Source organism: Phytophthora cinnamomi (genome assembly GCF_018691715.1).
Source record: "Phytophthora cinnamomi strain GKB4 chromosome Unknown Contig50, whole genome shotgun sequence".
In the NCBI taxonomy this organism is placed as follows: domain Eukaryota; phylum Oomycota; class Peronosporomycetes; order Peronosporales; family Peronosporaceae; genus Phytophthora; species Phytophthora cinnamomi.
This window is the reverse complement of record NW_027150983.1, coordinates 804,308-821,053: the sequence shown is the minus strand read 5'-3', so window position 1 is coordinate 821,053 and position 16,746 is coordinate 804,308. Positions and strand designations below refer to the sequence as shown.

At 53.4% G+C, this 16,746-nt stretch overlaps 5 protein-coding genes across 5 annotated transcripts; 4 read left to right on the top strand and 1 right to left on the bottom strand.

Annotated features, from left to right (window-relative positions):
- Positions 1 to 251: 251 nt before the first annotated feature.
- IUM83_06593 (Sulfite oxidase) lies at positions 252 to 2,201 on the bottom strand (the record flags this gene model as incomplete). The annotated part of the gene is made up of 1 exon (XM_067930816.1): positions 252 to 2,201. The coding sequence occupies one exon, from the start codon at positions 2,199 to 2,201 to the stop codon at positions 252 to 254; it is 1,950 nt and encodes a 649-aa protein (XP_067789802.1).
- Positions 2,202 to 2,358: 157 nt separating this feature from the next.
- Positions 2,359 to 3,102, top strand: IUM83_06592 (uncharacterized protein; the record flags this gene model as incomplete). Its single annotated transcript, XM_067930815.1, has 1 exon — positions 2,359 to 3,102. The coding sequence occupies one exon, from the start codon at positions 2,359 to 2,361 to the stop codon at positions 3,100 to 3,102; it is 744 nt and encodes a 247-aa protein (XP_067789801.1).
- Positions 3,103 to 6,274: 3,172 nt separating this feature from the next.
- Positions 6,275 to 7,045, top strand: IUM83_06591 (DNA replication licensing factor MCM3; the record flags this gene model as incomplete). Its single annotated transcript, XM_067930814.1, has 1 exon — positions 6,275 to 7,045. The coding sequence occupies one exon, from the start codon at positions 6,275 to 6,277 to the stop codon at positions 7,043 to 7,045; it is 771 nt and encodes a 256-aa protein (XP_067789803.1).
- A 299-nt stretch (positions 7,046 to 7,344) lies between these two features.
- On the top strand, positions 7,345 to 9,184 carry IUM83_06590 (DNA replication licensing factor MCM3; the record flags this gene model as incomplete). Its single annotated transcript, XM_067930813.1, has 5 exons — positions 7,345 to 7,422; positions 7,521 to 8,507; positions 8,580 to 8,803; positions 8,865 to 8,989; positions 9,138 to 9,184. The coding sequence occupies 5 exons, from the start codon at positions 7,345 to 7,347 to the stop codon at positions 9,182 to 9,184; spliced, it is 1,461 nt and encodes a 486-aa protein (XP_067789814.1).
- Positions 9,185 to 9,198: 14 nt separating this feature from the next.
- Positions 9,199 to 10,091, top strand: IUM83_06589 (DNA replication licensing factor MCM3; the record flags this gene model as incomplete). Its single annotated transcript, XM_067930812.1, has 2 exons — positions 9,199 to 9,776; positions 9,851 to 10,091. 2 exons carry the CDS (start codon positions 9,199 to 9,201, stop codon positions 10,089 to 10,091), a joined length of 819 nt encoding a protein of 272 aa, XP_067789787.1.
- Positions 10,092 to 16,746: the final 6,655 nt, after the last annotated feature.

Genomic DNA, 16,746 nt, shown 5'->3' with positions numbered 1-16,746 from the left:
GTTGTCACGATGCGGCGTGCTGCGTTCTACAAGGTCTACCGGCCCGACTTCCCACTGTCAACTCCCCAGTTCGAGGATCTGCGCGATGGTATTGCACAATGGTCTGACATCATGCTCAAGACTGTGCGTGGAGTGCTTTACACCAAGCGCTATTAGCTCGAGGGAGGCATTAATGTTTTACAATTTCGTTAGTTTCGAGAACGCTGTTACAGTCGTTGTTAGTGTGTACGTGCCCGCAATAACTTCGCTTTCTAAGACACAGTAGGTGTCTTAGCTTTTTCTTCCCCTTCGTCTACTTCTTCTTCCTCCTCCTCCTCCTCCTCCTCTTCAGCCTCCTCCACCGCAACGTGCACGCGGTGCCAGGCGTTGTTCAGCACACCGCGCATATTCCAGATGGGAGCAATAGTGTCAGGCTGCACGTTATAGGAGGCATCTACTGCCTTGCACAAGATATCCAACTTCTTCGTGCCTGGAGGAACCTCCACATCTAGCTCCCACGGAGTCCACGCCCAAGCACGGTTGTACTTTTGACGCTTACCAGACTCGTGCAGTTCGGCTGGTGTCCACGTCTTGCCACCGTCCACTGAAATGTCCACCCGAATAATATTGCGGCCACCACCGCTCCAAGCGTAGCCCTTTACTGTCACGATCGAACTGTCAGATGCATCGTCCACGAAGTGCACAGAGCCGTTCTTGGGCTCTGTAATCGCGGACTGCACAGGAAGTTCTTGAATTGAATCGCCGGCAAACTTCCAGAAATCATCGCGCGTATAGTCAACGTTTGGCGGGAAGCCCTTATAGTCGCGCTGCTGCCAAAAACTCGGGCTTTCCTCGCTCGAGAGCACGATGCGATGCAGGAATTTAACGTTGCGAGCTCCAACAGTGCCAGGCACGATAACGCGCAACGGGTAGCCGTGGTCACGTGGGATAGTGTCTCCGTTCATCTCGAATGCTAGCAACACGTCCTTCCGAGGGTCTAGTGCCGTAGCCATAGGGATAGATGCGCCGTACGTTTTTCCTTCAGTGTCAGCGTCTAGTCCCTCAAACTGCACGTGCTGGATAACGGCGTTGCAGTCGTTGCACGTGCCCATATTCTCCCCCACCTCGCAGTCACACTGTCCATCTCGAGAATCCTCGTCCGTGACTCCGATACTCGCCAGCACGTCCGATAACAACACACCCGTCCAGTTAGCCGTAGACAGCGCCGTCGTATCCCAACTCAATCCGTTCACCTGCTTCACGCCCGACATCTCTGCGCGCCGGTTTCCAGCGCACTGTATCGTCGTCGTGACCGTGTGGTGCTTGAACTTGCTCTTCAGGTCGTCCAGCGTGAACTCCACCTGCTTCTCACCGATTCCCAATCCGGAAATCTTCAGCGTAAAATTTTCAACATCCACGTCGGGCACGGGCAAATGGTTGCGCACGAAGAACAAGTCGTTTGGCGTGATGAACGACTGCATGAGCAGCTCGGCGGGCGGCTCGGCGTTGAACGGCATGCTCGAGTTCACCTTGAGCGCCGGGTGGCGCGTCGGGTCCTTGCTGTACGGCCCGTCGCCGTACCGCTCCTTGCGCAGCGCCTCGAGCATCAGCACGTCCTCGTCGCGCAGGTTGCCGATCCTCAGCTTCTCCAGGACCTTGTGCACGTCCGCATGGTTGTGCGCCGCGTAGAGCTGCCAGAAGGGCTCGATGGAGCTGCCCGCCGCCAGCAGGATCTTGGTGCCGCCCGGGTGCGCCGCGATGAAGCGCGTGATGTCGTACACGCCGTGCTTGTACACGACCCACGTGCCGCTGCGGTTGGCGCCCGTGTGCTTCTGCACCTCCTCGAAGCTGAAGGTGGGCAGGTCCGCGCGCACCTCTCCAGCGGCCACAGGGGGCTCAGTCTTCTCTTCTTCCTCCTCCTGCGTGGGGGATTGCTCGCACAGTGCAGAGGCCGCTGCCAATCCAGCGGCGGAAGCGCCGACGATCCAGGCAGGCGAGGGTTTCTGACGGCGACTGCGGTGCCATTGGGAAGACGCAGGCGTCTGCAGGGACGCCGGCGCTGAGAGCAACGAGAGCGTGCGAGGGAGGACGCGACGCAGCGCCGCCTGAGCTTGTGCGGCCAACATGATGTCGGCGGTCCGTCCAGCCAATTGTAGACGAAGAAGCGTGCTGGCGGTGTGGCGGCCACCAGTCGGTGGCGGCTTCCGGATCCGAGTAATCATCTGTGGCAGCAGACGGATGGTGATTACACGCTAAGACCCCGAACGATCATCATTCCAAAAGTGGGTCGTTCCAAAATTTGTGTACTGTATCTGGTCCTCCTGGCTCACTTTCCGTTTCACCGCGTGCCACGCACTTGTCCCTTTCCCGACCGCCGAGATGCCCGAGGCCGCCACGACGCTCGCGGCGGTGTCCACCGCGTCCTCCGTGGCCCTGGCGCTGTACGCGCTCAAGCTGCGCGCCGAGCTGGCGGGCAGCAAGAAGACGGTGAAGACTGTGACCAAGACGACGGTGCGCAACGCTGGCGGCGACAGGCTCTGGACGGCCGAGGAGCTGATCGCCGAGCGCCGCAGCGTGTTCCCGCCCGACTACGACAGCGCCCGCCAGGTGCCGCGCGCCGTGCTGGACAAGATGCTGGAGAGCGCCAACTGGGCGCCCACGCACGGGCGCACGGAGCCCTGGCGCTTCGTGGTGTTCGAGGCCCCCGAGAAGCGCCTGGAACTCGGGGAGCTGCTCGCGGGCGTGTACAAGAGCAAGGTGCCCGCCGACAAGTTCCTCGAGACCAAGTACAAGAAGATGGTCTTCAACTGCACGGCCTCGTCACACGTCATCGCCGTCTGCATGAAGCGCCAGAAGAGCGGCAAGATCCCCGAGTGGGAGGAGATGTGCGCCGTGGCCTGCGCCGTGCAGAACATGCACCTCGTGGCCACCGCGCACGGCATCGGCGCCTACTGGAGCTCGGGCCCGCCCATCACCATGTCGCAGGAGATGAAGGACCACCTGAGCCTCGGCGAGGAGGACAAGTGCCTCGGCCTCTTCTACGTCGGCGTGCCCAAGGAAGGCACCAAGATCGCCAAGGGCGCTCGCAAGCCCATCGCCGAGAAGGTCACGTGGGTGGCGTAGACTCGTCTTCATTTCCGCATCCTAGAGTGTGCAAATCGATCCAATTCAGCCTCTAACTAAGTTTGTTTTCACCTTGTGAGATAGATTCGGTACGAAGTATCTTCATATCGAGTCTCTGGATACGAAGTTCCCGAACTCACAATGAGAAAGTTTACCGGGATAGGAAGCAACGTTAGTGCTGCTATCCCAGCCCAAATAGGATTATGCTGGGGTAAGAAGCAACGTTAGTGCAAATAGGATTATACTACTACTACTGGTTTCCTAGACATACAGGACTTGGTACTACTAGTACTAGTAGTACTAGTAGTACCAAGTCCTGTATGTCCTACTAGTACTAGTAGTACTAGTAGTACCAAGTCCTGTATGTCTAGGAAACCAGTTTGATCCCGTTGCCACACTGGGCCTACACCTAACTACTAGTAGTACATTATCCACCGGTTGGACTTGCCATTTTGGAGGACACAGTGCAGCTCAATCGCAGAAATGGTGTTTTGGGAAAAATAACATTTCGTTCTGCGGTTTGATCGACTACAATAGCATTGACAAGTCAAAGCGAGACATTTGCGGTCTTATAGAAGAGCGGCAAATAGATCCTAACTCTACTTTGCCAGCGTCCCGAGCAGATGCTGCTGCTGCGAAGCAGGCGCAGGATATGCCCGTAGAAAATATGAAATACCCTCGTAGCTAAACACAACTTAAGTAAAAATACTCCTGTCCCAGCCTTCGGGGAGCCCTAGTTAAATGATAAGGAATGCATTTGTGTTATTGCAGGACTGGACGTTTGATGTGAAGTAATGCCACCAGATCGCGCGGATGCTGACTGTGCTATCTACGACGAGTTTAACTGGACGAACGAAACGCAGTCTACAAACGGAAGCGCTTCCTGATCCTGCACGCACCGGTGCCGTACGACCATGTCACTGGCGCCGTGGTGTCTGGGGCTGTTGTGTCGGGAGTTGCTGTCACAACCACAGGGGCTTCCGTGTAAGTCACAGTCACCGGTGCTTCAGTTGGTGCTTCAGTTGGAGCCGAGGTTGGAGTCGAAGTTGGAGCCGAGATTGGAGCCGAAGTTGGAGCTGAGGTTGGAGCCGAGGTTGGAGTCGAAGTTGGAGCCGAGGTTGGAGCCGAGGTTGGAGCCGAGGTTGGAGCCGAAGTTGGAGCCGAAGTTGGAGCCGAAGTTGGAGCTGAAGTTGGAGCCGACGTATAACTAGTGACAGTCTCGCCGATGTTCGGCATGCCCAACTCTTTCACAAAGTAGCCTTGATCCCACAGCTCGGTGAAGCCTTCCAGCCAGAACGAGCCCGCGGCGGGGCCGCCCCAGCAGTAGCCATCGCTCTCTCCAGGAGGTTTGATCCACATGAAGTAGTCCAGGTTTGCGAATCCTGTGTTCGACGTCGGCGGCTTGCCGATGCCTGCAGTGGGGATGTTGCACCAGTCTGTCGTGGGCGATCCATTGTAATTACGGGAGGTATCAACGATGCAACGCATCTCATCGGAGCCCATAGCTGTCTGGAAGGTCGAGCAGTACCCGGCGCACTCTTCGTTGGACCGGTAGTTCGACGTGTTGATGGTTATACCTTTGACTCGCCCAGCACTGCCAAGCTCTTGCATCACCGTGGCTATCTTGGAGGCACTGGAGGAGTCGGTCAGCATCCAATACCCCACATCAAGGTACAGCTGAGCATTGGCGTTCGCGGACAATGCGTTGACTGCACTCTTGAGGTTTTCGAGATAGCCCGCCGGTCCACCACACCCGCCGTCTTGCGCTAACAGGGCAACGGCATCGGGCTCCACAACGTATAGCACCTTGCGATCACCAACAGCGTCTGTGAGCTCTTTCAGGAACGCTAGATATGCGGCTGCGCTGGTCACACTTCCCGATGAAGAGTATCCGCCCTCGCAGTCCTTGTTGGGAATGCCATAGACCACAATGGTGAGGCGAGATTCGTCGGGGCATTGCGTCAGCATGCGAGACATCAAGTTCGCTCGATCTTGAGACGATATGCGGTCCGTGAACCACGAGGCGATGGCGTAGTTTTCCAGCGTACTGAGCGCCGTGGTCAGCTGCGGATAGCTGGACATTGCCCCGCCGTACGAGTACGGGACTACCGAGCACAGTTCCTCGGCGTCAGCGAGAACCACCGAAGATGACAGCGCGAGAGCAGCACAGGTCATGGCGGCGACGACGAGACGCGAGTGCAGAATTTTACCGAGCATCGTGCTGCAGCTTCACCTGTGTGTTCTTTTGAAGGTGTTTGAGCTGTAGTTGGTAAATGGCAGAATGGAGGATCCCCGCAAACGCCCCGGGTGTTCGGCGCAACTTGCGGCGATAACGTGCGTAGCAATCGTCCCCAGCTCAACTATCCTGTTCGGGCTCCATTGCGATAGAGGTGTCCGTTTCTTGGTGAAGCACTACACTCTCTTCTACCCTTCCTCGATTTCGGCCGCCGCGACACATCGCAGCTTTCACTGTCTTACTCCCGAAGTCTACGCGATCGAGTAGGGTTCGATCTAGTGCCACTCAACAGGGCTACAGTCGTGTGCGATCTGTCAAAATACGCGATTGTGCGCTCGATTTCCGGTGAGTCTCGACGGATACTCGATTTTTGTTGGTGAACTCCACGTCGAAACGAAACTGAACTTGGTTTGGGAAGCTGATGGCACTGCTGGCAAGTTTCAGCGAACGAGCTCAATCGCTGCGCCAAAGCCATATGGCCGAAACTTCAGCGGTGGAGCTCATGACGATGTACTGCCGCTGCTACAACAGGTTTTGTCGGTCTGATGTTGCTGAAGAGGGGCCTTATCAATCGATACGCTGGGTTGTTGGCGTGTGAACTTCTGCCATAGCACTGTGCAGCTCTTCAACTTCAACCGAATTCCTCAGATTTGAGGAAGTGCTTCGTCTGTGGGCAGATTGGTGAAAACCGTCGAGTGCTATGCCCATGCTGCAGACTACTCCTCATAGAGGCAGAGCACCACATGTATACAGACGAACGATGGTGCTGCGCACAGCGCAATAGCGCCATACACTGAAGCACCTAGCTGCGCGTTGCTCCCAAAATGTTGAAACTGCTTTTGCTATTCTTGTTTTCTTGTTGATAGCATAGCGAATTGATGGCACATATGACCACATCATCGATTCACACCTACCAAGTGTACGCGGGTCCTGGAGATGGAAGAGCTCGTCGACGCGTCTCTGATACCCGACGAAAATGGCATCTTGGACCTGCAGGACAAGCACTGGGTGACGCTGGACGAGGTGGTGTGGACGTACGCGCACTCCCTGCTTGTGCTCAATGTGTCACGGAACCAGCTCGTGCACATCTCCGAGGCGATCGGCAATCTGGAGCTTCTCCGCGAGCTTATCTTGGCCAACAACAGGATCGCCTCAATTCCCGTTACGATCGCCCGATGCGTGAATCTGCGCAAGCTGGACCTGCACCGAAACCGCCTGGAGGAGCTGCCCATCGAGCTGCAGTACTGCGAGCGTCTAGAAGAGCTAGACGTGTCCTACAACGACCTCACTGCAGTTCCGCAGGAGCTCGGACGACTGCAGCATCTGCGCGTTCTCAACGTGCGCTACAACAAGCTCACTCTGCTGCCACACACGTTATGCGAGTGCCCGCTGCTGGAAGAGGTCGGTTGCGAGGGCAACGACGGGCTGACGGACATCCCCGAGTCGCTGCGTAGCAACACGAAGCTGGTACTGTGGATCTGCAGCACCGTGAAGCGGCATCGCGGCGAGGTGGCGGAGCTCGTCGAGATCAATAGCGAGCTGGAGCGCATGGCGCGGCTAGGCGACGAGGAGCGACTGAAGCTGCGCGAGGAGATCGCCGACCTGCAGCGCAAGAAGAAGGCGCTGGAGGACGAGCGGCCGCACAACTACCTGTTTGTCAAGAAGCACGTGGTGCGGATCACGTCCGAGGTGTGCAACCTCATGTAGCCATCCGCTGCCAGCCATGTAGCCATCTCGTCACACGTCGCAGATGCTCAAGCAACGCAAAAAAAAAATAGTCCCGCTCAATTTTCTGTCCCCGTTCTAAAATTGCACCCATACATTACCCCAGTCACCGTCAACTGGCGGGAAGTCCAAATTCAAATTCGAATTGAGACGTCCGCCAATCAGCGCGCAGAGTGTCACTCTTCCGAACCCCCCACTTCAACGCCCGTTTTGAACGGGGAGAGGGCCACTCGAAATTCGCGCGCGCGGCAAGACCCCTGCGACTCGACCCGACGGACGCCATGGAGCTGCAGCAGGACGCGCTGGACGAGGCCTTCCGCCGCCACAAGCAGTACTTCCAGGCCTTCCTGGAGAGCGACGTGCGTGGCCGCTGAAAACTCCCGTGCTATTCTCCAGTGTATTAATCTAAAAAAACTAAAATGTGTCACAACTCTCTCTCGCTGTTGTTATTGACCAGGCCGGCTACGGCAACTACGCCGAGAAGCTGCGCAGCATGATGCACCACAAGAGCACGCGGCTGGTCGTGGACCTGAACGACCTGCGCGAGTACGACGGCTCGTTCTCGGACGCCGCGGGGCAGCAGGACAACGTGGTGAACCGCCTGCTGCGCAGCCCCGCCGAGTTCGTGCCGCCCTTCGAGGAGGCCGTCAAGGAGCTCGTGTTCAACCTCGACAGCATGTACGGCAGCAAGGAGGCCGAGGCCGCCAAGGACCTGCGCTTCCACGTGGGCTTCGAGGGCGACTTCGGCCACCACAACGTGAACCCGCGCGGCCTGCTGGCCTCGTACCTCACGCAGATGGTGTGCGTGCACGGCATCGTGACCAAGTGCTCGGCCGTGCGCCCCAAGGTCGTGCGCTCCGTGCACTACTGCAAGGAGACGAACGCCATCCTGTCGCGCGAGTACAGGGACAACACGTCCATCACTGGAGCGCCCACGTCCAGCGTGTACCCGACCAAGGACGAGAACGGGAACCTGCTCGAGACCGAGTTCGGCCTCTCGCAGTACAAGGACTACCAGATGCTCAGCATGCAGGAGACGCCCGAGACGGCGCCGCTCGGACAGCTGCCCCGCTCCTGCGAGGTCATCGTGGAGAACGACATCGTGGACAAGTGCAAGCCCGGCGACAGGATCCGCGTCGTGGGGATCTATCGACCGCTCGGCGGCAACAGCACGGCCTCGTCCTCGGCGGTTTTCAGGACGGTGCTCATCGCCAACAACGTGCAGCTGCTGGGCAAGGAGGTGAACGGCATCGTCATGTCCCCGGACGACCTCGTGAACGTCCGAGAGTTCGCCAAGCGCAAGGACGCGTTCGAGATGCTGTCGCGCTCCATCGCGCCGTCCATTTACGGTCACGCCGAGATCAAACAGGCACTTCTGCTGCAGCTGCTGGGAGGTGTCGAAAAGAACCTTGAGAACGGCACACATCTGCGTGGTGATGTCAACGTGAGTGGGATTTTGGTTGTAGTGTAGAAGGTGGTGGTGTAGTGCTAACTCGCTTTTGTCTACGGCCTATAGATCTTGATGGTGGGAGACCCGTCAACAGCCAAGTCTCAGCTTCTGCGTTTCGTTCGGACAATCGCGCCTTTGGCCGTTAACACTACGGGTCGTGGTTCCTCAGGTGTCGGTTTGACGGCTGCTGTGACCATCGACCCGGACACCAAGGAGCGTCGGCTGGAAGCTGGTGCCATGGTGCTGGCTGACCGAGGCATTGTGTGCATTGATGAGTTCGACAAGATGAGGTAAAGTTGAAATGGCATGAAGTTCTGGATATGCTGTAGCTGACTTGGCGCTGGATTACAGTGAAGCGGATCGTGTGGCTATTCACGAAGTCATGGAGCAGCAAACTGTGACCATCGCGAAGGCTGGTATCCACGCCACTCTGAACGCCCGTTGCAGTGTGCTGGCTGCTGCTAACCCTGTGTACGGTCAGTACAACAAGAACAAGAAACCTCAGGAGAACATCGGTCTGCCGGACTCTCTCCTGTCGCGTTTTGACTTGCTGTTCGTGGTGCTAGATCGTCTCGACCGTGGTGCTGACCGCAACATCTCGGATCACGTTCTGCGCATGCACAGGTACACTCGCCCTGGCCAAGAGGGCGTTCCCCTCTCGTTCGAGGTGAGCTCTACAGATCACATGGCGCTGCTCAGCGATACCAATGGCGAGCGCTCGGGCGAATCAGCCAAGAAGTCTATTTTCCAGAAGTTCGACCCGCTACTGCACGGCGGGTACCAGTCTTCGTCGTACGAAGGCAGCGGTAACGGCATCCTCACGCTTGATTTCCTCAAGAAATACATTTATTACGCGAAGACGCGTTACCAGCCCGTGTTGACGGACGGTGCGATCGAGCTGATCTCGGAAGGGTACGCGGAGCTGCGTTCCCAGCAGAACGCACGGACATTGCCCGTCACGGCACGTAGTTTGGAAACGCTCATCCGTCTCGCATCAGCGCACGCGAAAGCTCGCTTGAGCAAGACAATCGAGGCGGTCGACGCAGAGAAGGCCATGTCGCTCATCAGCTTTGCCCTGTACCACGACGCATCCGAGCCTCACTCAAACGACGTACCAGCGCCAACAAGGCCAACCGAGACCCCGCAGCTACATGAAATGGGCAGCGAGAAGGCCATGTCAGAACTTGAGATTGAGACTCCCGTCACACCGACAAAACCTCCTGCCGCCGAGAAGTCAAGGAAACGAGACCGCGCTTCATGGAGGTGCGTTGGCGGCATTAATATCGCCTTTGTCAGCTGTACGCTAAAATTGCCTGTGTGCTTTATTGTTTATGTAGTTCTACTACGCTGGCGGACGACGTCCTGGCTGTGTTGTCCGAGATGGGCAGCGATTCCAATATGGACGATGAGAACGACAGCCTCAAGCTGACGGACATCCTGTCGCGGCTGAATGTTGGTCGCTCCAGAAGCGAAGCTGTGCCGCTCGCCGAATTAGAAAAGGTCTTGGTCGAGCTGGAGGAGCAGAACAAGGTCATGTACATCCAGGACGGCGGGGACCCGATGGTCATGCTCATTTAGGCGGTCAGGCCTCCTGCGTAGGTAAGAAAGAGGTTTTATATTTTGTTTCTGGAAAAAAAAGCAAAAACACTTGTGCAGTTAGCTTTGAGCCTTACGGCGTCTAAAGTCTACTATACTCCTATTACATGCAGTATTTCATATCGTTGTGGTCGGCGGTTCAATCAGGACGTGGGAGACTGCCTACAACTTGGTGGTCAGACTGAGTACACGGGATCTCGATAAAACCCTCAACTCAACGAAGTAACCTAAAATTTGGTTGAGCGGTTTAGGTACTATTCCATCTCACGCCTTGGGCAAATATTTGTAAAGTAGAATTCAGTAATGCCGCTAAGCAAAACGAACGGAGGGTTCCCTTTGCATGAGGTAACAATTTCTCGCTCACAGATCGTCTCTAAAGCTCGAGTATCCAACAAAATACGAAGATCGTTTCACTCGTCGAAGATAATGTGCGATATGGGCGTACCTTTCTTCGTCGTTGTCATCATCGTCCATAGTTGTGTAGCTCCGCAGTGACCGCTTGTTCTCGTTCGCAGGAGCATTAATCGAAGTGCCCAACTCCGATAGCGCCAGCATTGGAACGGTAGCCTGGTCGGCGTTCGTGGCGGCAGGCAGATAGGCCGAGTACCGTATGTCGTCCACATTTTATCGCATACAAATCCATTGATGTTTGTATGAGAAAAAATGCACATGCCTATCGTAGGATTAGGTACGCATCCCACGAGCACGAGCAGAAAATACATTTACCGTATTCATGTACCGCGAGCACGTTCGCGGACCTGTAGGTGGTCCTTACAACCGGTTTAAAGGGGAGCGCGAAGTTGGCCATTGGTCGAACAAAGTTTTCTCGTCTCGATAATTGGATTGGCTTCGAGATTGCTTGAGGCATGCTTGAGATTAGGCTTTCTATTATGGATTGTAAACACGGTTCGTGCATTCGTGTCTTTCCCACTTGTTTGGACCAGAAACACAGAAATCCCGTGATGGGATTCCCGACCGATAACGGGTGTGCGGTCAGAGCGAGAAAATCTACAATACCTGGCCCACGTGATCTGAGCTCGTTTCGATCTTGAAAATCCTCAAAAATGGTGTACCGTCACAAGCAAATTATCATACAGAAAAATAGAGCCCATTCCGCGCTACTGTAAGTGCAAGCTCTACATACACACTGCAGTACTGCAGTTCCACTGGAATGAAACGCCGGATTGCTCTTTCCATTGGAACCAAGTCACCCGCTGGGACGGGTGATCCACTGGTGTGTTGCAGTGCACGACTTTGCTACCCTACTCATCGACCCGCTGATTTGACCGTCAGATGTTTTGTAAATACATAATGCATAAGAAGCAAACGTGCGTGTAGTGCTAGAGGACTGCAATCTGGCCTGCAACAGGCAATGTATCTATCGGTACCTACGTGTACTAACTAGTTAGATCCCAGTGCCGACCTGAATGACGCGCTGCCTTCGACAATTCGACAGCTCTGCGCGATCTTCTCCTGTTATTTTAGGTATTGCCGATTCATTCGCGAGCATAATATGCTATGTTACAGAGCTGTTGGTGTAGCTTCGAGTTGCGCCGATGAGCAGCGAGTGCCGTCCAAACACTGTCTTTGAGGGAAAACATGTCTTTGTGAAGGCGCCATCTGTTCAAACCGCTACATCATGTCGGGAATATATATGTAGTACATGTACATTCCCGACATTTAGGAAGATAAAATCCGGCACGCCACTGTCGATTGTAGAGCCAGATGCTCGTCAAGACGAGGGTCCGCGAACGTGTGGAAGTACAGCAAGTGCCCGAGCAACCAAAAGTGCTCGGCCATGGCCAAAGCTCATGTTGGACCGGAAAAACGCCCCATCACGCACTGCTAGATCCATGGTGAAGATTTGATCTCCCAGATGCGTGAGCAAGGCGTTATCGACAGCATCCAAATGTCCTTTACTGTGACGGATGCAGCATATGTCCGCAAGCGCTTGGAAGACAACATAATTCCCTTTTCGTATTGCTGGAAGTGAATGCTGCAGAATAGGGTCGTGTGTTCTGGAGGCAACGACGCACCCATCGAGACGTGCAATCCGTTCCAAGGCATCTACGACGTGATTTATCAGCGTAAGCCTGGCTGTCCCCAGGATGTGTTTTTGCCAGATGAGCAACTCTCATTCGACGAAGCCTTGGCGCTGTGCACTAAAGGTGGAGCATGCGCGAGGATGTCCTCGGTGAGATCGCTCCCGGTTTCCGTGGAGATTTTGTGGTGCTCCGCACAGACGTGACTCAAGATCATTCGGCACTCGTGTCACGTGACCTATTTGAGAGTGTCTGGGTGAATAAAAAAAACATTCGAGTATGATCCGGAATCAGTGATGTTTACGAGCCCCCAATACGATCTCAGTCACAGCTTACTGCCGCGCAAGAACGGACCCATGCGAATATGCCGGTGCTGTCGGCGATAAAAATCGCGTCGAGGGAGAACCACACTTCAACGGTTACAGAATTCCCTAAAATCTACGGAAAATGCAGTTGGCACTGTGTTCTTTTTTTGTGGGAAATTCTATGGCCGTGTTCGACACTACTGCCATTTAAAAAAATCGTGATTTTCCCGGCTCCACTCGGCAGGAAAAATATTCTCAAGCAAAATATCACTTCAGCGGTGGTCGTGTTCAAACAAAAATCATCTTATAACGCCGCTGAGTGTGTGGTTCACACAGCAACCGGACAGCATATTCTTAGTCCACATTTTCGTTCTCCTACTATTAGTCCCGTGCTCTCGTGACTAACAAGTCTTTGGATGGGTTTTCGACCCAGGAGGGTGCTGCTGTAGCTACAGGACTAACTGGAGAAGCTTCCGCTGCAGCAGGCGTGAAGGCGCCGCTGTACGTCATGTAAAATCCGTGTCTACTGCAAGCTTTGAAACGCTGACTAACACTTGCTACTTGTGCTTATAGCGTGAAAAGCATGCTAGCTAGCACAGTGCTCCCGCTCATTTACATTGCAATGATACGTCTAAGCGCCATACGGCGAGAGACCCGAAAACAAGCACATCTCAAGGTGGTGCGGAAGTTGGGGCTTACAACCTCTGATGGCAAACGCTTTTTCGAGGCAATCCACGCGTCGTCGAGTCGATTTCTATTTAGAGACCACTTTCAACTGGATACTGCAGCTTCCGATGCTCTCTTTGAACGCTGTGAAGACCACATCACGCTGGCCGTTCGAGAGCAACGAGATGTGCTTGCTCTTGCCTTGCACTGGATCGAAACAGCAGCAACATGCCGGTCACAGGAAGTGTTGTTCGATTTGGCCTACTCGACGATTCACAGCTACCGTCTGAACGGCGTGTATATTATTGTTAAGGGGTTACAGAATGCGGTTGTCATGCCGACCATGACTTCAAGCAGCGTTACCCTTACTTTGATCAAGCCCTTTGTGCCATTGATGGCACACACTTCCGTGTCGTGGTACCAAGCGACGATGTAATGCGATTCCGAAACCACAAGGGATCTATCACGACCAATGCCCTAATCGCTTGTGACTGGAACCTCAACGTGTGTTTTGCCTACGTTGGAGCAGAAGGCAGTGCTCACGACTCTATGGTACTTCAGTGGAGTGACTTTCTTGATAGTGTGCCGGAAGATTTTTACGTTTTGGCGGATGCGGGCTACGGGCTAAGTAAAAAGGTGCTGACGCCATATCGGAGTGTTCGCTACCACCTCAAAGAGTGGGCAAAGTCTTCAGGCAGGCCGCAAAAAGCTAAAGAGCTGTATAATCTTCGCCACGCAAAAGTGAGAAATGTGGTGGAACAAGTGATTGGGATTATGAAGCGGCGATTCAAGGCGCTTAGGACTTGCATGGATTATGAGTTCTTCAACATGAAAGCTGTAATTTTTGCATGCATTAGTGTGCACAACTTTATCAGGAGCCTTGACGAGTGTGATTTGGGAGAGGGTTTCCCGTACACTGTTCGTGATCCTGCGCTGGATCGGGTGACCGTCGCTGCGGACGTTCCAATCGCTTTTGATTTTCGAAGCGTAAACGCTTGGCGAGGTCAACAATGTGGGAGGAGTGTCAGGACAATCGACTCGAGAGGGAGGCGGCATCGGAGGACGAAGAGCTGAGCGATTTGGAGAGGGATTGTGAGAGCCACACAAATGCAGACACCGACACCGTTAGCGAGGCGAGCATGAGTGACGAAGATTGGGCTCTGACTGATAGCGGCGCATCAATGGCATCAATCTGCTCTAACAATGAGGGCATGTCATCTTCTGATGAAGAAACCGACGTCAGCATTCAATAAACGACAACGCGCTACTCGTATTAATTATTCATGTATAGATAAATGGATTTCGTCGTGCAAAGTGCACGCAGTCTATTTTAGAAAATATTTTGATACTTCAAATCTAGTGAACAGTCGCACAACAGCATCATGGAGGCCCTGGACGCTCGAGTTGATGAAGTACTCGGCAACACCACCGCAGCGTCCACCAAATACGTGTATTGTCGTGCATTGATACAGCTTGTGGGGTGGTTATATGCCAACACAGATCGTGATCACCGTGAAGTCCTGTTTACAAGGCAATTTCTCGCACTGGAGTCCGTCAATGATGACAGCATATCTCAATGGTTCACACGTGAACCTTTGGAGAGCCCCATGGACCTGCAGGTGCTAACGACTAAGGATTGCATGCGCTATTTAACCTCGATGGAGCAGCGCGGTATAGGAGGGAAGTCCACGTTTGGTAATGTTCTTTCGGCTTTAGTGTATCTGTACGCTACGACTGAGCACTCACGTCCTCATGATTTTGACCGCCAAATGAAACGATTTTTCAAGGGACTTCATCACACTGTTGCCCGCACTGCACAGCGAAACAACGAGCGACTTACTGAGGGTAAGGAGCCGTTCTCATTTTCGATGTACAAAGAGATTGCCAAAGCTATGCTGCGCTCAACCAAGAAGAAAGATGTTTTTGGTCACTCCTTTTTACTTATTTGTTGGAATTTAATGTGCCGCGCTAAGAATGCAGTAACCATTCGACATGCACATGTTTCGTGGCAAGAAAATGCCGTTACCATAAAATTAGCACACATGAAGAACGACCAAGACGGTAGTCGTCCTCGGGATCCTCGCCATATTTACGCCAATCCGACGATGCCAGAGATTTGTCCGATTTTGGGCTTGGGGATTTATTTTGCTGTTCTGGGCTTCGCCAGCGATGGAAAATTATTCAAGGGTGGAAATCAATACAGTCGATTTTTCAAGTTACTGAAACGCGTGCTAAGTGAAGACGTATTGCAAAATGTGCTATCAAAGTTAGGGATGACAGTGAAGGATTTTGGCACTCATTCGGCGAGGAAAGGAGCTTCTACATACGCTAGCAGTTGCTCAACATCAGGTCCATCCTCTGCGTCAATATGTCTTCGCGCTGGCTGGACTCTTCCTGGGGTCCAGGACAAGTATGTGAGACTTGAGGCTGCTGGTGATATGATTGTTGGGCGCTATGGGTCTGGTCTGCCCTTTGATTCACCAAACTTTGCTACATTACCCCATTTTTTTAGCCCAGTAACCAGCTCTGAAGAAGATCGATTGGAGCTAGAAAAGCGTTTAAAATTTGCTATGGATACCGTCTATTCTGAAGCACCACCAAGCTTGCGAATGGTGTGTCAGTTCGGTCTTGCTTCAATACTGTATCACTTTGCGTTCTTACGCGAACACTTGCCACATAATCACCTGCTGTTCACTACCTCTTTATTTACACCATGCAATCGATCGCATTTTGAGTGGCTTCGCCAACGAGTTGTTTGTCGTAATTTTCAAGTCAATGATCCCATCACTCCAAGTGGAATTCCTCCACATGTGGGAATAATGGTCAACTTGGCACAGTACAAAGTGGAAATTGATTCGTTAAAACACGGTCTGACTAATTCCTTCGAGAATACACTTAAACGGCACGTCCATGGTTCAATAATGACGATCGAGGCGTTGGAATCAGCTTTTGCTGCGGTTCTTGCTCGTTCACAACTTAGTTGTATCAATTTAGCTGGCGAACAACCGGATAGAAGGACTGTTGATGTCGTTTCCACGACGGAATCACCTCTCGAGCTACAGCAATGGGGTGGTGGCTTTCACCGAGTTGCAGAAGATTTTGTACTTCCTAACAGGACCCTCCGACTAATATGGCAGCATTGGTGTGTTGGATCACCTGCACTACGGATGCTGTCAAAGCATGACATGGCTACTCGAGTTGGAAAGGTTCGGCTGGCTGAGCTCCAGCGACTGATGCAGGTTATAGAAGGCTTACTATCAAACACCGAGCTGCGCCGAGCTAAAAGCTCTACCAACTGTGCTGGCCTTCTGTACGAGCAGATCAAATCTCGTCTTCCGTTTTCGTCTGTGTCTAGTAGGGGCAGAGAACGAAGATTAGATCACTTGTCGTGGAAAACACTAGCTAGAGAGATGAGCACCCAAAACTTACGCTGAAAAATGTATATTTTCTTTCTTTTTTCGAGCTGATCACGCATCGAGTCCCATCGTGCAAATTGCACGATGAATTCTAGTGAATGATTGCATTCTCGTGAACCCACTAGCTTTTTGTATGCCTGAAATAACTGCATTCGGTGAAATCTTCGTGCACAGTGCACGAAGAAATGCATAGAAACCACAAGTTTTA